The 22,261-nt window shown below is 47.3% G+C and overlaps 1 protein-coding gene across 1 annotated transcript; it reads right to left on the minus strand.

Moving 5' to 3' along the window:
- Window positions 1–711: 711 nt before the first annotated feature.
- LOC111148511 (dihydrolipoamide S-succinyltransferase) lies at window positions 712–20,952 on the minus strand. Its single transcript, XM_022505120.1, has 15 exons — window positions 20,852–20,952; window positions 20,269–20,302; window positions 17,350–17,398; window positions 14,240–14,295; window positions 14,033–14,107; window positions 13,748–13,803; window positions 13,121–13,232; window positions 11,093–11,248; window positions 10,537–10,613; window positions 9,580–9,677; window positions 5,980–6,110; window positions 4,568–4,641; window positions 4,188–4,271; window positions 3,592–3,759; window positions 712–2,463 (listed from the first exon to the last, which is right to left on the minus strand). Exons 1-15 carry the CDS (start codon window positions 20,912–20,914, stop codon window positions 2,329–2,331), a joined length of 1,368 nt encoding a protein of 455 aa, XP_022360828.1. The 5' UTR covers window positions 20,915–20,952; the 3' UTR covers window positions 712–2,328.
- Between the last annotated feature and the right edge of the window lie 1,309 nt (window positions 20,953–22,261).

Genomic DNA, 22,261 nt, shown 5'->3' on the forward strand with positions numbered 1-22,261 from the left:
AGTCTGTTAAGTCTGTTCTTTTGCTGGGCTATCAGACCGGACTGCTTCCAACCACCGCCACATGAAGTGTGAGTTGCTTCTGAACTTCTGGGCCTCATCCGTGCAACACACACTTGCACACCTGATACCTTGCTGGGCCCTGAATACGGAATAGTGGTGTCCCAGCCCTTATGGGCCTTACAGTCTACCTCGTTTTGACAAAATGGGGTTAATAATACCTCCTTTGTAAGTTTACAAGAGAAAGCGTCTAGCACCAAGCCCAGGACAGATTAATACTAAAGTTCTGCCTTTTGTTGAACCCATTTCTGCCCCCCCACCTATTGACTCTGGTTCTGTCCTGAGGCCACTTCGTTCCCATGACAGCCCACCTAGACATGGCATCACTGCAGGCCCAGCAGGTGGGGATGTTGCTTAAGCTCAGACACCGTATGTCTGTCCCCCGCAGTCCGGCTAGGTCACCTCCCAACCCTGACTGCTTACGCTCCCAGACCACTGCTCCCAGGAGGTGACCTACTGTCATCTGTGCTCACCGACCGCGAGCACCCTGTATATGTGGCAATCAAGTCCAAAGTGCAGAATTCTCAGTTGCGCTCACCTCCTCAATCCATCCCAGAAATGCTGCGAGCCCCCACAAAAATGCTTGTCTGTTGACGTCTGGTTCACACCTTTGTGAAGCCACTGTGAAGTCTCCCCAAGAGTGTGGCCTGTCGGGCCGAGGGGCTCGCCGGAAGGAAGCCAGGCACGTTCCCGGCACACGGACGGCTAGGGTTCCACCTGCTGTCAGATTAGCACAGTAGTAACCAGAAGCCTGGCATCTCAGGGACTAACCCCGGGGACCCGCTGTGGCTTCCAAGGCTCGGGACAGTCACAGTGCTGGGGCCGTGCACCGTGGGAACTAAAAGGAACACAGAAGCAGGAACCTTTTGAGAACATTTGCCCTTTAATTTGCATTTAAAATCAATTTCTTTAAATATTTTAGGTACAAGTTCTGAATAGTGAAGACAGAGTAGATGCTGCAGGCACTCAGTATCGGCTCCCGACCCTTCCCCCCACCCCACCCTCCAGGCCTTGCTCCTCTGCTCGAGATCCAAACGGGCACGTGCACTAAGTCAGTGGCTCCCGGTGTCAGGGGCTCCCGGTGTCAGGGGCAGCAGCCTCAGGCCTGGATGCAGCTGGATACGAAGCAATGAAGCCCAGCAGCTTTCAGGACAAGATGTGTGTATTTAAACTTGCTCCAAGCAATTCCAATGATTGTGTCCAGACCCAAGGGGCAACACTACCTTGAGCGACACTGCCCGTTCTCCCCGCTGTGTGGTAGCATCTTGGGGCTGGTTTCCACCACAGTCCGTCCTCCCCGAGCCCCCGCTCCCCCAAGGGCCACGACGCACAGAGAAACAGAGCTCGCCCTTCAGTCCAAGTGCTGATGCCAATGGCAAGTAAAAGCTCAAATCAGTCTGAGCCAGTCCGCAGGAAGCCCCCTTACCCAACCTCACCAGGTGCCAGCCCTTGTGACCATGCCCTGTCCCACTGCCATGACGTGCTAGAAGCTGCTCTGACAGCGATGTGCTAGAATGGTTCCAAGCAGCCTGCAAAGGTCGGGACAACCACGGCTGTTTCTGTGCCGAAACGGAGGCTGACGGAGAGGGTGGGCTCTGCTCCTGTCTTGTCTACGACATGCCACCTCAGGGAGGGGACTCTGGCCCCCCTCCCCCAGACCACCTACCCCCCTCCTCCCCAGATCCCCTGGCCAGTGCTCCCTGGACGAGGTAGAAGAGGCATCCTGAAGTCCACGGCAGCAGAGAATGAACGTGTCACTTGAGCAGCAAGCAGCACCTCTTGGTCTGTGGCCAATACCTCCACATCGGTGGGATCACGTGAGAACGTGCACAGCCAGGCAAGAGGCTGCTGTGAGCTCGGGAGACACCACACCCTCCGAGGCGGCTCTGGAGAACAGACTTTTAAGATACAAACTTGATCACATGGTCCCCAGTGGTTTCCCTATAGAATACTGGCCCAGGGGAGAAGCAAAATCATCTCTGCGAAAGACGAATGGGAGAAAGGCAGGAATATTAATGAGCATCCACTAAGGCTCTCCCTCCCTTAAGCCTCAAGAAGATACTCGAATGGAAGAGAAGGGTGCAGAGAGGGGAGAGCCTGGCAGAATACCAAGAAAAGACCTGTGGCTGCTGGTTACGTAGTGCCCTGGTTTCCTGCTGGAGGCCAACAACATGTGCCTGGCACCAGGCTAGCCTGGGACCCATGAGGGGACAGGGAGAAGACTGGTGCTCAGTTCCTGCATCGTTGGTGTGTAGGGTACGTGGCTTCCTCCTAAAGGTCCAGTAGCAGGACTCTCGGATCCTCTACCGCTGCTTTGATTTTGCGAAGAAAAGTTACCGCCTCTCTGCCGTCAATCAGCCGGTGATCGTAGGTCAGTGCCACGTACATCATGGGCCGCACCTCCACCTATGGAGAGAAGTCAACAGGTCTGTCTGCGGCAGAGAAAGCCCCATTGGAAGTGCAGACATGAGAAAGCACAGCCCATAGAAAAGTTTCCAATTTCAGAGCTTTTCCTACTGATGCTGCTTCTGGAGCCTTCCTATTTTCAAAGACCAAGGCTTACCCTTAGTGCAAACCTCTCCCACTCAAGAAAACTTAACCAAGAAAATAAGTCTCTTCACAAATGCCTTTTAAAAGCATTCCTGGGCACCTGCGTGCTGAGTCGGTTAAGCGTCCAACTCTTAATTTTGGCTCAGGTCGTGATCTCAGAGTCCTGGGGTCGAGCTCCACATTCAGCAGCCCCCCACCCCCATGCGGGCACATGCTCGTGTGCGTGCTCGCTCAAATAAATCTCAAAAGAAACAAAAACATTCTCTGCCCTTTCCTTCATCTGCTGTCTAAAGGAAAAGTTTTCCCTTCAATTCTGCAGACTGAAGTTTTTTCTTTAGGGTTAGAATTTTAAAAAGTAACCGGAGATCCTCAAATTCTCTGAAATAGTATGCAAAGTTAGGTGTGTGAGCATTTTCAAAGGAGAAGACCTAGGATTTTTGGATTCACAAGCCCTAGTGACCCAAAAAGATTCAAAACAGGAGTCCAAGAAAATAATTTCCTACCAACATATCTTCTAGGGCCAGCTGAAGACTTCATTGCCCAAACTCCCAAGGGAACACCTAAACCTTCATACAACCTGGGAGCTCAGAGATCTTCACTGCTGTGCTCTGTTTCCCAGGGGCAAGCACCATGTTTCCAACTGTGTCCCTACTCCCAACAGCACCTCGAGAATGGAGCTTGAGGACCCCTCCTAAAGAAGGAGCAAGTCATCTCAACTCCATGGTCTCCCGCTTTAACTTGTATCAGAACCACCTGCAGCTTCTGCTTCATCAGGTCTGGGAAAGGATCCAAGAGTTTGTCTCTCTAAGAAGTTCCCAAATGATGCAGAACCACACACCACATGGAGATCAGTGCCTTAGCTATTAAGTAGAAACTAAGAGATGCAACTTATGCCTGAAATTACAGTAGATTGTCATAATTATTAGTTAGCTTTCCCTCTCCTCATCATCTAGCTGCTAGGACATTAGCAGTGATGGTTCCTACCTTGCCTCCCAAAGCCACTGGCCTATCAACGATGGCGTGCATGCCCAGGATGGCCGACTGGGGGGGGTTGATGATGGGTGTTCCAAAGAGCGAGCCAAAAACACCTCCATTGCTAATGGTGAAAGTACCACCATCCATGTCTTCAATGGCAAGTTCATTCTTTCGGGCCTAAGAATGGAGATTGAATCATTGAAATAGAAGTAAAACCCAGCTTTCTTCACTTACAGAAGCCTAGAAGGCTCCTATCTGAGATCAATAGTCCAACTTCTAGCTACTGTTCAGCTGAGACACTTGTGGCCAGGCTTCTACCCGAGGACAGGCACAATGCCTTGAGGACCTTTGCTTTCCCCAGCAGGCCTTCTCTGATAAGGTCTTCTGTGACAAAAGCACGTGACTTCTGTGACTGAGCACTGCCAGATAGCTAGACTTTGGCTCCTGGGGGTGACTGCCAGTCTCAGGCTCTGCACACCTTTCCCAGCACGGTGAGGCTCTGGTTCCCTGAGCACTGACCCCTGGTGAACCCAGCTTTCCCTGGCCACCCCCGCCCCGCTCCCTGACCTGCTGGCAGCTGACACACACGCTGCTTTCCACTTTACCTTCTCTCCCAGTTCACTGATGGTTCGCTCGATATCTGCGTAATTCATAGATTCCACGTTCCTGATGACAGGAACCACCAGACCCTGATGAGAGTGAGAAGCTGTTTTCAGTTCAGATGAACAGTACCCTTTATAACTAACTCCCTTGATACCAGCGGATGCTCTCCCCACCCCACTGAGTATCTTAATGACAATGTGATTAACAGAGTCTAAAATATTTAGGTTTGACATTAAGATAGGTGGGACAAAAGCAGGTTACTCTTTATTAACACCCTTCTGAAAAAGACAGGATTGCAGAAATGCTCTCTCCCCAGGGGTCTGCTTTTTCATGCAAAGGGAGAGTCTAAGACCAGAGCTCCCCACCTCCTTCCCCAACGTACCCGTGGGGTGGCCACCGCAACACTGATGTCAATGTAATCCCTATACACCACCTCTTTGGTTGTGTCGTCAATCACTGTTGAGAGAAAACATACATTACATGTAACGCCCCAAGCCTGGGCGAATGAGGAAATACTTGGTCAACAGAGTAAAAATCCCCTGTGCCTGGTACAGTGCGGGCTGAGCAGCCAGCAGGAAAAGCGCCGCATCACCTGTGGCATGCTCCTCTTACTCCCGGGCCAACCAATCCTAGCATCTCCCAAAGACCCTGAAGGAGGCCGAGCACAGGAGCATCCATTTCTCACAGAAAGGCTCAGGACACCACCTCATACAGGACAGGTACAAACGGGGTTCCCTTTAACTAGCTCGCCCAAACCCTCCCTTAATGAAGAATGGCTAGGTTTGAAAAGTGCTCCCAAAAAGGCAGATTAGCAAAGGGAGGAGGGGTAGTGCTGCCCATTCCACGGCCTCCTCTCCACAAGAGGTGAGGGAAGTCTCGTTCTCGGAGACTCCGGAGGAAGCAGGGTAGTGTAAGCCAGCAAACCAGCGGAAAGTCTAGGTCTGGCGCTCAGGAGAAAATATAAGCTTGGCAATCTTGTCCACAGAAAGACTCTTGTATTGTCAGATAACCCACTGAAGTAAAGCATATTAGTGAGAAAGAGGCCAAAATAACTCAAAAATGCCTACATGTACAGGCAGGCAGAAGAAAGGGATGGAGAGCCAGTCAGGAAGCACGAGAAAAACGGAAGAAACCAAGAGGTACACATTTGGGCAAAGCAAAGACAGCCCTCTCCCTACCTAGAGCATACCACTCAATGAAAGGGACTAGAGCTTCTATTTCTAGATCTTTAGGGACCCTGGCACTGCTCAGGATTGCAAAAGTGCCACTATCCCCTCTCCAACATTCCAGGGAACAGAGAAGTGTCTCAATAGGAAAGAGAACGGCTTGTAAGGTCAACATTTCAATGACGTAGGTGAGCAAAAAGTAAGGAAAATGAGCACCAAGTCCATGAAAGAGGGCCAAGCCCAAGGTCTCCCAACTGAGGTCCATCGAACAGAAATCAAAGGTCACCCTGGAGCCTATGCCAAATGGGGAAGTCAGGCCCCAAGATCCCGGGGCCCATGGGAAGGCAGGTGCTAGACAGAACAGGAGAAGCCCTGAGAGCTGGGCTGGCTTAGGAGTGCTTGCCGGCAGAGCAGCTGCCCAGCTAGGAACTGGACGAGAAACTACTCTGTCCCGCTAGTGGGGAAAAAATAATCATGGTACCATTTCAGGAAGGTGAATCAAGAAATACCTGAACAAAGACACAAAAACACTCATGTTTTCACGGGTATGAAATAAAGCCTCGGTCTCTGTGTGTGGGGGAGCACACACCTCCCAGGACCTCTTTGGGTCCGGCCACCACAAACTCACCTGCATTGACCACAGGCTGCTCCTGCAAGGCAAAGGCTGAGGCCTTCACGAACGCTGACATGAAGCCTAGTTTGAGGTTATGTTTCTTCAGAAAAGCATCTTTGTGCCGAGCCCTCATCTCCTGGATGTTACTATAAAAACACATTACAAAACAAGTGACCACAAAGCCTTTATTTTGCCTTTCATACCAGTTTCTAACTCCATGTACACAATTGGGTAAGCATTTTTCCCTTACTCTGGACCATCTACCTAAGTTCAAGTTTTAAAATAGTCCAGGGGAGGTCAATACCATAACCTCGCTTCTTTACAAAACCTGGAATCAAAGGAATTGGGTCCAGTCAGTCTTCGGGGTAGGCTGAGCCCCTACAGGGCTTCCTCCTGTTCCAGAAGTCACAGAACTCAGTGACCGGGAATGTGAACAAGAGCTCGCGCAGCACACTAACACCCTGACCTGGACGAGAAAGTGATTTCCAGCGTCCCTAAAATCATGAGCTCTCTACTCTGAGGAAAAATTATTTTCAGTATAAACAAAGTCTACAAGATAAACAATATTCTTTATATTTCTTGTTAGAACTGCCCAAAAAACCCACCAAACTTGATCAGGACTTCCTTGTGACATTCTTCCTATTTCCTAAGTAATGAAAACAAAAACCTGACAAAACTCCACAGGTGTTTCGGGCTCCATGTGGTCAGGTACAGACCACATACGGAACCAGCGTTCTTTTAGGCTCAAGGCAAAGTCAACAGACTCCCTCCTATTTCCGCAGAGTCCGCAATTCCATATACTTGCTCCTTCAAACAGGTGCTAACACCCACCACACATAACGGCCCAGGCCGGGCATCAAGATAATAAGGACACAGCCCTTGCCCTTCGTATCAGTTTACTGGATGTGGTTCCCTTGGTATTTAGGAAGTGGACATGTGTGGACCTGAGCTTTTAAAGTACAAGCAGCTGGGCCTTCTGGGAAGCCTCTGCGATGTCAACAGCCTTTGTTCATTTAGGACTGGTTTTCCATAGATGTGCCACATACGTACTGCAGTTAGTGGGAGATGGCTTTCCCATCATTTTGCTGCAGAAAACTCAGTATTTATCGGAATACCATTCTGTGATGGAAATTGAATTTAACTTTATCTCAGGCCCAAACGCTCCGTTTTCCCTTTCTCCCCATAATGGCCTAATTCGATATTAGCATGAAAGAGAAGATGGTATAACATTAACTCCCCCTCAGACTGTTTGCCTTTGAAAAAGGAAGTTTTTGGGGGGGGCGGTGCACTGATTAGGTTTAAATGTTTGTTTTCCTGAGTCTAACCTTATTTAGTGCTAGGATTACCACCCTAAAGACATTACTGGATCCCAAGACACAAGAGCTACAGAAGAGGGAAAGAGACGTGATAAACATCTCTGCTCTCAAACCTGCCCAAATGCTATTGTCTGGTCATTAAGTAGTTTCTATTTCAGAGCTCTGCCCTTGGAGGCAAGGCCTGGGACAACAGGGCAGAGGAGGAGGTCTCAGGAAGGCCCCTTATGGGTAGCCGATCAGCACAAGACCCAAGGGCACTCGATGTAAACCACATTACCGACTGCAGTGAGACCCCAGGCCACCGTTACGTGACACCTCGATTAGCTGCTGAAACGAGATCCTGCTACTGCACTTACCTTCCGATCAAAGCTGTTGGGCCAACTGCATCTTCCAAGGCCACAAATATTTACATGTTTTGTCTTAAGGAATTAGGTAGAATTTCAAAGCCCAATTCAATTTGTGTACAATTTGGCCCTAATGCACTGAAACATAAGCTGCAGCCTTTGTGATTCATTAGCCGAGGTCCTTCCCTACGCCCTACAGACGGCAAGGACAGAAACCTTTAGCTTGCGTGACATCCAGTCTCTTTAGGAAGCTTCACAACAGCGTGGATGACGGCTAGTGAGCCAGCTGCAGAGCCCTACTCTGTGAACAATGCCACAGCACACTGTCCATAAACCACTCCCTTCTCTAGGCTTTTCCGATCCCTTCCAAAAGAAAACAAATTTCCCTAATGAGAAGTAGGTGAGCAGACTAAACACTGAGAAAAAGCAGCAAAGGGATGACCTGAAGACTTCATGATTTATCTCCCAAATTAGATAGAAACTCTTATTACTGGCATTCAAAACATTCTGAAGTATGGATCCAACTTTATTCCCGTTCTTTCCCACATACTCCTCACAGCAGATAGCTCCCAGATGTGTCCTGTACTTTCCTGGGTCAGCTCCATATTATTAACATCGTCTGGAATGACCCTTCCCCACATTGCCACCTGTGTCAGAATGCTAGTCCATCTTAAGGTCTATTAAAAATCTCTTTTGGGGCGCCTGGGTGGCTCAGTGGGTTAAAGCCTCTGCCTTCGGCTCAGGTCATAATCCCAGGGTCCTGGGATCGAGCCCCAGATCGGGCTCTCTGCTCAGCGGGAAGCCTGCTTCCTTGTCTCTCTCTGCCTGCCTCTCTGCCTACTTGTGCTCTCTGTCAAATAAGTGAATAAAATCTTTAAAAAACAAAAACAAAAACTCTTTCCTCCACGAAGCACAGTGGAAACTTCCCCTCCCCACTTCTGCTCTCCATCTCCAAAACAAATGATCTCATTTTCTCCACTTCATACTTTGTACCCTTCTGAAACTTCTTTTTCTAGATTTTACTTCATCTGTTTTTTAAAAGATTTATTTTAGAGAGAGAGAGTGCAGGGGGAGCTGGAGAGGGAGAGAGAGAATCCCAAGCAGACTCCCTGCTGAGCCCGACACCGGCGATCCTGGAGATCCTGACCTCAGCCAAATCAAGAGTCACTCAACCGAATGAACCACCCAAATGCCCCTTACTCTGTGTGCACCCAATCAGACGGTGAGCTCTAGATGGGTGATGTTCTTTTCACTTATCTCTGCACTCCCCTCAAAGACAGTATAGCAACCTGTATACAGTACGCACTCCAACACGCGAGCCAAATTTAACTACATTCTCTTCCCCACAGTGCTGGCACTTGTACACACCAAACCTTGAAGAAAATGGGTGAGTCGACAGTCAGCTCACCCTAGAAACAGGTATACTAAATTTGCCCCTTCGGTTATCCACCCTGGGATTCTTAGTGAAAAACACAACTTGCTTTGCATTTCATTATCACAGCTGTGAAAGGCGAAAGCTACGACAAGCTGCTGCTTATTCGCCCCCCAAATCTGAGTGGCTAAGGAACACAAATCAGGAGCAGTCGCTGTGAGAAAGCAGCAGGGTACTGGGCTCTGGCTCTGAGTTTGAGGTCATGGGGTTCTCCATCCCAAGGGTAGGCCCCACTGCGCCATCTCTACTTGGCAACTCAACACTAGTCATCAGAGTTTACCACCATTACCAGCTTCACTTATCAGACATCACAAGATTCAGGTATAAACGGCTAAGTTTTTTAAGTCACAGAGGCAGGCAATTAGAGAATGAACCCAATGGGTCACTGGGTTTTAATCAACAAACAGTGCAAAGAAATACCTCTTCTTGCTGTTAGTTTTGGAATCAGAACTAGGTAGGGGCTGGGGCAAGTTCAAGTGTTCAACAAAAAAGGTGCGGGGAGTAAGAGACGCAGAGCTCTCACCTCATGTCGATCTCATTGAAAGTCGTCAGCATGGCACACGTGTTCTGGGCCTCCTTCAGACGCTGGGCGATGCGCTGCCGCATCCTGTTCATTTTCTCCTGGAAGCAGGATGGGGATTGACGGTCCAGGATCTCCAGATCAAGCCCCCCACTCAGTCCAAGGGGGCACTCAGCTTGCAAGGACCGATTTGTCAAGGACTAGGATACCTAAGTACAACAAGAGCTCCAGGCTCTCTTTCCCGTGGTGGCCTTGGCGCCTCTGAGCAAGGACAAGGAAAGCCAGACAAAAACTACTCGCTCAGAGGTGCCTGAGTTTGACCAAGAATGGAAATTCAGGAAATGGTTTGATTTAAAAATCAGAATCAATTTTTGAAAAGGAATAGTGTGGTGTAGGGCTAGTCAGCTCAAGAAGCACTACAGATTTCTGGTGATAAAGACTTGCATGAGAACAGCTACTTGTGCAATGGAAACTCATCAGCAACAAACTCTGAGGCTGTAGTATTTTTAGGAGGTCTTCTTAGGCAGAGGAACCCACACTCTTGACCATATATTTCCTTGAGGTTTTACAGGTGCCCCTACCAGCTACTGCTACCACGGAGCCCTCAGTGAAGTGTCCCAGGAGGATAGGAACAGGGCTCAGTAAGACCACTTCCCTGCAGCGTGTGTTACTGTGCGAGGGAGGGGCACACTACTAAGCTCCCAGCCCTTGTGGACAGCTCATTCAGCCAAGGCAGGCCAGTGGGAGCACAGCACCATGGGAAAAGCCACTGCACAGGTGTTCTGAAGACTTCAGGTTCTAGGCTCCTCATATGACAAGTGGAGGACTACGAACAAGCCACTTCCTAAATTCGGTTGCCATGAGCTGCCAGCAATTCAAAGGGAGACACCACAATGCCACACTCCACTAATCTCAACACGGTCCCCTGTCTCTTCCTGGAAGTGGTCCCCAGAGGCTTACCCGATGTTCTGAACGCAGACCCTTGCCAGCTCCTGGCTCAGCTACTGGAGGGGCAGTAGTGGGTTTCACTGCAGACACTGAAAATGAAGAGAAGGACCGCTCCATCAGCAAAATCAGACACATAGCAGCTCTCTCAGCCCACAGGTCCCATCCCCGTGCTTTAATAAAATCATCTTTTTGCACAAAAAAAAAAAAAAGAAAAAGAAAAAAGAAAGAAAGAAAAAAGGAAATCAGAGAAACATTTACTAAGTGCCAGTGCTTTCAGACTGAATTGTCACTTAACCCTTAAGATACTGTGAGGTGTACTAGTACCATTCCCACTTCACAAATGAACGATCTGCCGAGAAGTAACGTAACTAGCCTAAGTCACAGAGCTGTAAACAGAAAGCTGGGCTCCAAACCCGTCTTCAGGTCTACAGTCTAGAGTTCCTTCTACAGCAGCCAATGGAGCTTGTTTGGAGCCGTGAATGGTCTCCGATTCCGCCCAGTGAGGGAACACGGCACTGGAGAAGATGATGTTCTCCCACACGGAGACATACGGGAGGTGGAGGCATACCAGGTTTGCTAGCTAGAGGCTGTGAGGGCGAGGGCATTGGTGGCATCTGAGTGGGTATGGATGCTGCGGGGGGAGGAGGAGCTGCCGATGCTGGAGGCTCTGCTTTGGGGGCTGCGGCAGCAGGAGCTTCGGCTGGCTTGGCCTTCGCAGGAGCAGCTGGAAAAGAAGAAAAACAGAGGCCATTGGCACTGTCTGGAACAAAAAGCGACCAAATCACAGATACTTAGCAAGACTAGCAGCAAAAGCTCCATCTCCAATCACCTGACAAATGCTAACTGGCTATATACAAGGCACTATGAAATGCACACAATGACAGAAGGCGCTATCCTTGCACTCCCCAGGCCTCCTCGACGTCCTACATTACATAACTGACTCCATTCAGCTGCCTTCCTGACCCACAAGCACCAACTGGTGATCAAATCTAGCAAGTACTTTCAAAGCACCTACTAAGCCCGTGACAATGTAAACTTCCACGCAAAAGAAACCCAGGCAACTGAAGATGTTGATACACATACATGAAAGCAACACATTTCTAGTAATGCGAATACAGTCTTGTCTTCCATTTTAACATCACATATGGAAGAATGCTCTTAACTATTAAAAAATAAAAGTTTAAATAATTAAAGGCTCACTCAGACTTAAGAGTTCAAAGCATTTCATCTAGCATAATGCTCATAAACCACAACTTTAAATTGGATATTTTTATTTTATCCATCTGCACATACCTGGTTTCATATTTAAATTACAAGAACATTCTAAGGAATGAAGAGAAGATGAAAGAATTTATCTTATTCCCTAGCCTTCTACTGCACACTATTTCCATTCTGGGCTTCTGGTCTTACCCTGATTAATCTCAAGGATGCAATCTACTCTCTCTCTCTCAACTATTTTGATAAAGAAAGAAAAACAGACGTTAGTAGTTACAGCATTTAACCAAGAATCAGAAAAAGTTATTTTCTTTTCTAATCTCTCATAATGACTGTAAGGTGCCATACAAATTCATCTCCTTATTTCCCACTTCTTCCCAAGAGAAAGAGCAACCTCCCTCAGAAATGTTATGAGAAAAACAAACACAAAAATACTGAATTCTCCAGAATAGACACCATGAAATACTACTTCTTCTCCTTTTAGAATAGGAGGCTTGGGGGCTTGGGTGGCTCAGTCAGTCGAGCGTCTGCCAGGGCCTGGGATGAAGCCCCATGTGGGGTGCCCTGCTCAGCAGGCAGTCTGCTTCTCCCTTTGCCTCTGCCCTTTCCCCTGACTGTACTCTGTCTCTCTCAAATGAACAAAATCTTAAAAAACAAAAACAAAAAAAAAAAACCAACCAAGAATAGTGGCTCTCAGCCCTGTGTATCAGTATCACCTAGAGAGCATTTAAAAAAACAAAACAAAACAAAACAAAAAAACTTTAATAGATAACTAGGATGATAACCCCAGATTTAATATGTCAGAATCCTTGGGCCATGGGGTCTAGGCATTTGCGGGGTTTTGCTTTTTTTTTAAATTTGAGACAGAGATGCACGAGCGGCGGTTGGTGGGGGGTGGGGTGCAGAGAATCTTAAACAGGCTCCATGTCCAGGGCAGGGCTTGATCTCAGGACCTTGGAATCAGGACCTGAGTAGAAATCAAGAGTTGGTCAAATAACATTGGAGCCACCTGGTGCCCTGCATGTTATTTTTAGAGGTCCCATCTGATTCTGATGCCAGGGCTGAGGAGGGGAGGGAAGAAAGGAAAAAAAAAAAAAAATCACTAACTTTAAAATCTTCACTCTATTATAAAGAAAAGGTCTAGCATAAGAAATATATGTGGAAATAACAGTTACTATGAGGTTTTGTTTTTTAAATACCATCTTCTTTTAGAACTTAGCGCTTAAAAGTACCCACTACACAAATATCACCTTAGTCCCTCAACTAACAGCAACTGGAAAGCGAAACAGTCTCGGAGGTATCATGGAATTAGTACATTATGCTCAGCCCCAATTCCAAGGGGGAACACTGGAGACCTTGACAACCAGGAGAACTTCTTTACCGCCAGTTTTCCTGAGTGTGAAAAGAGGAGTGCCTCCTTCTACTTTTCCCCCATCAGGTACCAAAAGAGCTTCAATCACGCCATTTGCTGGTGACGGAACCTGCACAGATGTCTGGAAAACAAGGACCAAGGGAGAAAGAGTCCAAATTTTTACTCAGCATTAGAAAATTTCTAGAATCTCAAATATGAGTCACAACAGTCACAACACAGATATATTAGACTCTGCTTATGGAAACACCGAGGCCACGATCTCAGAGTAATAAGGAGTCAACGCTATTGTGAAGATTCACCGTTAGTCCTTCCTCAGAAACCTTAAAAGCAATGTTCAGATAATGTATTTCCAAGTGAGACACAAAAACCCAATTGAAGCAGTTCACACACACGTATGCACACACGCAAACACAAGCTACAAAATTAATGCTACTGAAGTACATAATACATACACTAAGAACAATCTAAAATTAAAATTTTAAAGCTTTTTCTTTTTAATGAGCTATTCCAACACTTTTACAACTGAGGTTAGAGCAAGTTAAAAATTATCATAACAGTTAAGTCCCCTTTTTAAAAATTAGGTTAAAAAACCAAAGGGAGACCACGAAAAATTACACTAATATAGGACAAGCCTACCTTGTCAGTTTCAATCTCACAAACCACTTCATCTTCTGCAACAGTGTCTCCAACAGCTGAAAAGACAAAGGCTACCTGTTAAGGGGGGGGGCGGGCAGTGGACCCTAGTAGCTACAAAATCCCTTTAGATAGTTGTTAGAAGACCCCTTCCCTACAGGGCCAGGAAAAATTACATTTCGTGTAGAAAAGGGAGGAACCCGATTTATTGGGGCAGGGAGAGGGGGAGGTCAGTGATGACAACTTCATCAAATATTTCAACTTAAGAAGTAGGCCCTGAAATTTTACCTTTCTCCCACCTGACGTCTCCCTCTGTGACAGATTCTGCAAATGCTGGAGTTTTGACTGTAATCACATCATCCTCTGGGAAAAAAGCAAAAGAGGAAATCACATGTAGTCCGTATTTTTCCTTTTTAATTAAACTCTTGTCAGTTGTTGCTCTTGCCATTAAAACACCATTCCCAAGAAGGCAGGAAACTGAAGGCAGGTACTTACTGCACACAGCTGTAGTTCTGAAGAAGCGAACACTGAAGACACTATTGTTGTTAATACTACAAAAAAAACCATAAAAAAAGTAAACTCCTTCAGCAGGTGAACCACTGGCAATCTAGTCTAGAACCACACACATAGACCACTTTCTCTTTAAATCAGTGATTCTCAGCCAAGGGTGCCCAGGAGTGTCACCTGGAGGGACTTTTTAAAACATTCATGTCCAGGCCCCATCCCCAGAGACTGACTCAGCAGGTCTACAGCAGAGCCTGGACGACACGGGTACTCTACGTAGTAAATGCCTTCGGTTGAGTCCAGAACCCTGTGCTCAGTGAAATGTCGGCTCCCACAAAATACAGACTTTCATTTGGTTCAGTGAAGAAAAAGATAAGCATCCTTTGCACATCCACCATAAGGAATTAGTCTCCCAATTAAGTTTTTTCCTAGACAAAATCCAAGGACAATAAACTGGGCGCCCTCGCAGTACCTGCCACTGTGCCATAAACAATGAGGTTTCTGTCTGCAGGATTACAAACTGAGATCAGGTAAGGCAGCAAGAGACAGTTAACTCAGAATTAAAACGAGATATTATGGCCCAGGGGTTGGGTGAGGGCAGAAGCACCAAAAAAACCTCTATCTCCTAGTTTGGTTCTCTGGCTAGGAGACAATCATTGGTCCATTCTGGACTCATTCAAGAGGAATTTCAAAAGACCAAGGTATTTTCTGATAGGACACTAACTTCAAATAATGTAACTAGAGAATGATACTACTTTGTAACACAAACCATTAACAGTGGTTAACTCTGGAGAGTGGGAGACGTAGATATATACAGTACCTACGGTTATCTGTTATATACATACACATTTTGGGAGAGTGATCTGGACCAATGGGGACTTCTCACTTTCTACACTTCAGGATTCTGAATATTCTATAACAAGCACCTTTGTAATACAAAAGTAAGATAGATTTAAGTTGTCACTTGATATTTTTACTTTTGTAATGTCAAAATAACTGTAAGATCTATTTAAAAAATCAAGGGGAAAATACGCTTTTTTTTTTTTAAAGCACAGAACACAAGGTGATCTGCAAAAAGTTTATAACCATGTGTTAAGTGTTCATGGACAAGAACTCATGGGTAGTTTGCGATTGCAGAGACTCCTCCGTGAGGACGCTCAAGAACCTGCAGCTCTGGCTGACCCTAAGAGGAGGAACTTGGGGGGCACTGCAAGACAAGGGTAAAGTCTCGTTTCACTTTTGAATCATAAAAAACCAAAATGTTTTATAATAAAGTTTTTTAAAAATAAAGTGGGTACTGTATTAGATTAGGGTGATCTCACCCCACAAAGTTTAGTGGGGTGTTTTTTTTTTTTTAAACAAATAATTTACTGGGGCACCTCAGTGGCTCAGTAGGTTAAACGTCTGACTTTGACTCAGGTCATGATCTCGGGATCCTGGGATCCAGCCCCGTGTCAGGTTCTGTGCTCAGTGGGGTTTGCTCGTCCCTCTCATACTCCTGCCCCTCACCCCGCTTGTGCTCTCTCTGATAAAAATCTTTAAAAAAGAGTAATTTACTTTTTTAAAAAAATATTTTATTTATTTATTTGAGAGAGAGACAGTGAGAAAGAGTATGAGCGAGGAGAAGGTCAGAGAGAAGCAGACCCCCCATGGAGCTGGGAGCTGGGTGCGGGACTCCATCCCGGGACTCCAGGATTATGACCTGAGCCGAAGGCAGTCGCTTAACCAACTGAGCCACCCAGGCACCCAAGAGTAATTTACTTTTAAACACTTCTTTGTTGTGTTTATTGCATCAAAATTTGTAGTTGTTCCAATTTTCCTTTAAGTTGCAGATGAGTAGCACATTTTAAATTGCTCTAAATAATTTTTTTTAACATTTTTAAAATCAATTTTATTTATTTATTTCACAGACAGAAATCACAAGTAGGTGGAGAGGCAGGCAGAGAGAGGAGGAAGCAGGCTCCCTGCTGAGCAGAGAGCCCGATGTGGGGCTCGATTCCAGGACCCCGAGATTATGACCTGAGCTGAAGGCAGAGGCTTCAACCCACTGAGCCACCCAGGTGCCCTGCTCTAAATAATCTTTAAGTTACAGAAGTATCAGATGTTCACTTGTAGAATATTTTGAAACAGCAAAAAACCCATGATTATACTGTATAGTAAAAAACAGAATTATTTTATAACCCATGTTTCCCCACTTATCATAGTGTGGACATGTTAACATGACATAGCTTAACCAATCCTGCTGTATTTGGCCATTTTGAGAGAAATCTGGGTATACCAGTTCTTCTGTAACAATTCTTAGAAACGGAATTGCTGGATCAAAAAATACACATAGTTCAAGACTCATGAATGCTAATTGCCCTCCAAAACCTAACTCAGAAATTCATGTTTCTAGTGCTGAGTGCATCATTTTCTTAATTGAAAGGTAAATCCCATCGTGATGCACAGTGAAAGAACTGGTGACCCTTCATTTTGAGGGTTCCCCCCCTGCAGAACCCAGCTTGATGGCTGTTTAACAGATAACTAGAAAGCATCCTTTTACCGCTACCCTGAAAATACTTGGAATGCAAAGCCCCATTAAGCAACACTCATAAGCAGAAGTTAATCTGAAACACACACAGGTGGCCTTTCTCCAAACCCTGTTACGCAATAATAGCATTCCCTCTGATGTAGTCAAAGTCCCAGGACTCAACTGACTCTGTCTTTTGCTTTTACTGTTTCTAAAAACAAATAACTATGCTACCAAGATTTATGCTCTAAATCGCCACAGTCAATGTTAACCTCCGGCCCTTCAGCTGTACCTGTATCCAACCACAATACTTAAGAGCCACCTTCTATATCTATTCCCATAAAGAGAGAGTTCAACTTCACTTTCATTACAATCTAAACACCTGAGGAGAAGCACACACCACCTGACATGGGGCTGAAGCTCAAGGTATATCACATGTCATAAATCAACATCAAGGTTAGGCCTACAGACTCAACATAAGCACCTTGATAATCTAGGCCCGGAAGCCAGTGAAGAAAGCAGGTGGTCAAATTTAGAACTGGTGTCTTAAATACCCCGTGGCCACACATCTGTGCTCCCCAGTGATACTTACACAATCTTCCTGCTGTCTGGGTAACCTGGTCCCTGACATAAGGAGACCCCTGCAAGAAACAAAACAACTCATAACCAACAACTCTTATACAGGATACCTGCTGGGAATGGGAAAAAAAAATCTGTCACCCCCTAACTCTGACATAGAGCAAGATCAAATGTAGACAACAATATAATCCTTATCACACAGAGTCCTGCTTCTTTTTTTTTTTTTTTAAGATTTTATTTATTTGACAGAGAGAGATCACAAGTAGACAGAGAGGCAGGCAGAGAGGGAGGGAGGGAAGCAGGCTCCCTGCTGAGCAGAGAGCCCAATGCGGGACTCGATCCCAGGACCCTGAGATCATGACCTGAGCCGAAGGCAGCGGCTTAACCCACTGAGCCACCCAGGCGCCCCCAGAGTCCTGCTTCTTAATGGCAGAGAGCAACAGGTATGTGGGATTGAGAATGGGTATGTGTTTGGAAAAAAAGGGTGGGAAATTCTAAGGGCTTACCTTAAAATTCATAACCTGTCATTATCCCTACAGGTTTTCATAATAAAACCTCCCTACTCCCTCGAGTGTTCAAATAGAATTGAAGCTAGAGAAAGACCTATCATGGCTTATCCTGTGATTACACAGAGCCTAATCTGAGAAGCAGTGGGCAAGTCTGGTCTGCGTTGCTGTTTCCCTGGTTACTTAAAATGCACTGAGCTGGAAGTCTCACTGCATACACCTTAGTAGCAAAGACGGGGCTACTCTCAGCCCAGGGTCTCCAGTCTGCCCCACTACTGAGCAAATCACTGTTCCTCCTTTCAGTTTATTGCGCTCCCTTGAGCTCTGAGGTCTTCTGCTCTGGTCAAACTCAGCAAGGTGGGAGCCCCTTTCTGCCCCACCAAATGTCGTTATGACAGATAACAGCATTCCCCCCACTGACAACTAATCACAACTAACAAGGGCTGCCACCTCACCTGAAATATTCTTTCAGGGGTCTTCTTTTTTTTCAGATTAACAACTCTTTCTAAATAAAGCATGGGCTCAGGACACAAGAGAGGAGAAACAGCTCTCCCTTTGGCCTCCTCCTCCCCCAAATCTCCAGGGTTTCAGAGTCAAGGAAATCACCATGTCCAGCAGTCCGTGCCTCTGCAGTACAAATCCCAAGCAGAGTGTATCTTTGAGCTAGAACAGCCAGCAGCCCATCCTGAGTTTTGGAACCCTGAGTCCAATTTAGAGTTCATCCTACGGCAAGTCTCATTTGTATAGCTGCTTTAGGGTTTATAAAAAGCTTTCACATAATGACCTCATTTTGATTTTCATGTCTCACAACTCCCTAAAGTAGAACGACCATCTGCTATTATTCCCACTTTTTATATAAGTAGGGCCTCTGGAGGTTTAGGGGACTAGCCCAAGGTGAAGCCCTGAGCCACAATGCAAACCCCAAGTACAAGGTTCTTTCCATTGTCTTGCCGGTCTATACATGGAGAAAATGTTTACTTTTAGGATTCCTAGTTTAAAAGAATATTTATTATTCAGAGTCCACTAAGAGTTTACACTCTGCTAGGTGCCTATGTTCTCATGACTCTTAGAATAAAGTCCAAGAACTTTACACATTCCTGTACTGTCCAGCCCTCCCTATCTTTCCAGCCAGCCAGAATTCCTCTCCATTTCTATGACAGGTCAAGTCACTTCCTGCCTGACAACCTTTGCACTAGCAATTCCCTTTGCCTGGAATATTGTTCTCTTGGCCAACTGCTATGTATTCTTAAAGACTTGGCTTAAATATAACTTTTTCAGGCAGGCCTTTACTGACATTCTCACCACACTCTTGACCCTCCCAAGATGGGCTACATCCCACCCTCTCATTATACCCTACACTCCTTGCTCACAGTCACCACAGTGTAACTGTGGCCTTATGTGTGCATAAATGTCTATTTGCTATCTCTCCAGCTAGCCCTTATGATCCTGGAGGGTAGAGACCAACTGTATCCCTGTCACCCAGCACAGTGCCTGGCACATAGGAAGAACTCAAATGATCTGTTGAGCACATGAGTAAATGACGTGGTGGGTTAAGAGCTTAGGTTGAAGAATCAGGTAGAGCTGGCTTGACCAATAGGTGGCTGAGTAACCCTGGTCAAGGCACTTACCCTTTCTTAGCCTTGGGGCATGCATTTGTAAAACAGAGAATACCTTTTTTTTTTTTTAAATATATAATGCATTATTTGTTTCAGGGGTACAGGTCTGTGAACACCTCTCTGTTTCTTGATGATTAACTGCAAATGCACAGAAAGCACTCAGAACCATACTTGGCCCAAAGAAAGCTCACAATAGGATCGACTCATCCAATGAATATTTATGTCAGGCATATAAAAAAACTGGGATTAAAACCTAAATTCCTTCCAATAGTCTCTACACCATCTCCTATCTCATGCCATTTCTTCCTTTAACCAAAATTTTCTGGCTAAATCACCTTTTTTCCAGTTTCAAAACACCGTCAAGCTCTTCCCTTCTTCACGGACTCTGTATATGCTATTCCTTTTCTTTTCCTGCTCTTCACTGAACTCATCTCTGTCACAACCTCTGGGTTGCAGCTTTAACGTCCCCTACGAAAGAGGGCCCTTCTGTCCACCTTCATTTATTTCCTTCTCGGCACTTAATCAAAATTCATGATCCCTCATTTGCTTAGCAAGTTACACATTCCCGCTAGACCTTAAGCTCCAGGAAGGTAAGAATTGTTAACTGCTGCATCCCTCGTGAGCGCCTAGCACAGTGCCTGACAGGCAGTAGAAACTCGGTAACTATGTGCCAAATGAGTAAGGGACAGCTGTTATTAAATAGCACTTTGTTTCGCTCCACATCGTGTGGAGAAACGAAGGCACCCCGGTTTCAAATACTGCTCTGCCCAGGAGGAGAGCATGTTAGGTGATGGCAAGGGCACAACTTACCAGGCAGGGAACGTCTCCCTAGAGGGCAGTTCCCCTGTTGAGAAAGAAGACATTACCGACGTCACCCATGATGAAAGGAGGGAAGAAACAGCTTTTTAAGAAGAGACTCAAAGCGGCCGAGGTGCTAGTGACAGGTGAATCTCGTGACTCCAAAAGGCAAATACAACAGCCAGGGCTCTCAGTCCCAGTCGGCACCCTGGGCCTGCCAAACTACCTCAACTTCCCATCGGGGCTGACGTCCACTACCGGGAGAATGGGGGCGGGCCCCCATCCCGCCGGGGGACTCGGCGGCGCCGCCTCCCAAACTCGGAGTCTCGTGTCCGGACGGGCGCGGCTCGGGGCGGAGGGTGGGGCCCAGCAGGAGACTGGGCACCGGCTGCCTCGGGAAGGCGGGGGGCCGCTGGGCTCTGCAAGACGACCCCGAGAGCAACGGCGGCTCCGGGCCGCTCAGCCCGCGGCCTCCGCGTCCCGGTGCCCTTGGTGCCCGGCTTGACCGGCGCGCCGCCCTCCTGCTCCCCAGGCTGCCCCTCTGCCCGCCAGCGAGTTTCTCATCCGCCGGTGCTCCGGCCCCACCGGACAATACCTTCTGGAAGGCAGAGAGCGAGCGGCTGAACGCCCGGGACACGCAGCGAGACCGGGACAGCATCGCGGCGGCGGCGGAGCCGAGGGCGGGCGGACACCGGATATAGGGCCCGGCACCAACCGGAAGCGGGGCGGGCCGCGGCATTCGCCGCGCGGGGTGGGATGTTCGGAGCGAACCACTGACGCCGGGGGAGGGGGGGGAGAACAGACAGGCAACCCGAAGCGGCCCGCGCCTCTGCACACCGGTCTGCGCCGGAGAGCCCACAGCGGTGGGGCGCTGTCGGAGCCCGCTGCACTGCCTGCGGGCCGGCCGGCCTGACCTGCACCTACGAGTCTCCGGAGACCAGGCCGCCTCAGGGTTCCACCCACCCCAACACCTTTCCGCAGAGCTGGCCCTGAGCTTGGCGCCGGTCTCTTTCTGGGACCCTGGGACACCTCGCCCACCCGAAAAGTGAGGAAGGCTGGCACGGGCTTTGAACTCACATATTGGCAGACATGCCTGCTTGATCTTACACGTGGGTGGCCTGGGGCAGGTGACATTGCTTCCCTGAGCCTCAGGTTCCACAATTACATAAAACAAAAGTCACTTCCCTGCCTCTCTAACTCCAGAATAAAGAAACAGCCCAAAGGAAGCTCTAAAGGGTTCCCATTGCCCTTTTTTTTTTTTTTTTAAGATTTTATTTATTTATTTGTCAGAGAGAGAGAGGGAGAGAGAGCAAGCACAGGCAGAGGGAGAAGCAGGCTCCCCGACGAGCAAGGAGCCCAATGTGGGACTCGATACCAGGACGCTGGGATCATGACCTGAGCCGAAGGCAGCTGCTTAACCAACTGAGCCACCGAGGAATCCCTCCCATTGCCCTTTTACCAGAGATCGCTAAGTAGCCTTACTTACATCTGATCTTCCCTAGTGCTACTCACACTCTCTCCAGCCAAGCTAATTGTTTCCCATACATCCTGTGCATTTTGAAGGCCGTTTATTAGTCACTCTATCCCTAGAATATAAACGGCTAACTTAGGGACTTTGTCTGTCTTGTTCATGGCTGTATGTACAGTACTTAGAAGAGAGATTAGCATAGGTAGGTGTGTCATCATTCTGCCTGGTATCTTCAAAGTGGAAGCACATAGCTTCCCCTCCCTCTTTTTTAGTTTTAAGTAATCTCTGTGTCCAAGGTGGGGCTGGAACCCATGACCCCAAGATCAGGAGTTGCATCCTCTACCAGCTGAGCCAGCCACGTGTCCTTATAGCTCACCTTCCTAATAGAAGAGGTTTTCTATAAGCTTTGGTGGAATTAAGAATGACTGAAGGAATGGGGGCACCTGGGTGGCTCAGATGGTTAAGCGTCTGCCTTCAGCTCCAGTCATGATCTTGGGGTCCTGGAATTGAGCCCCACCATGGCCTCCCAGCTCAGTG

Source organism: Enhydra lutris, unplaced genomic scaffold (genome assembly GCF_002288905.1).
Source record: "Enhydra lutris kenyoni isolate GAN:26980312 unplaced genomic scaffold, ASM228890v2 scaffoldscaffold20, whole genome shotgun sequence".
NCBI lineage: Eukaryota > Metazoa > Chordata > Mammalia > Carnivora > Mustelidae > Enhydra > Enhydra lutris.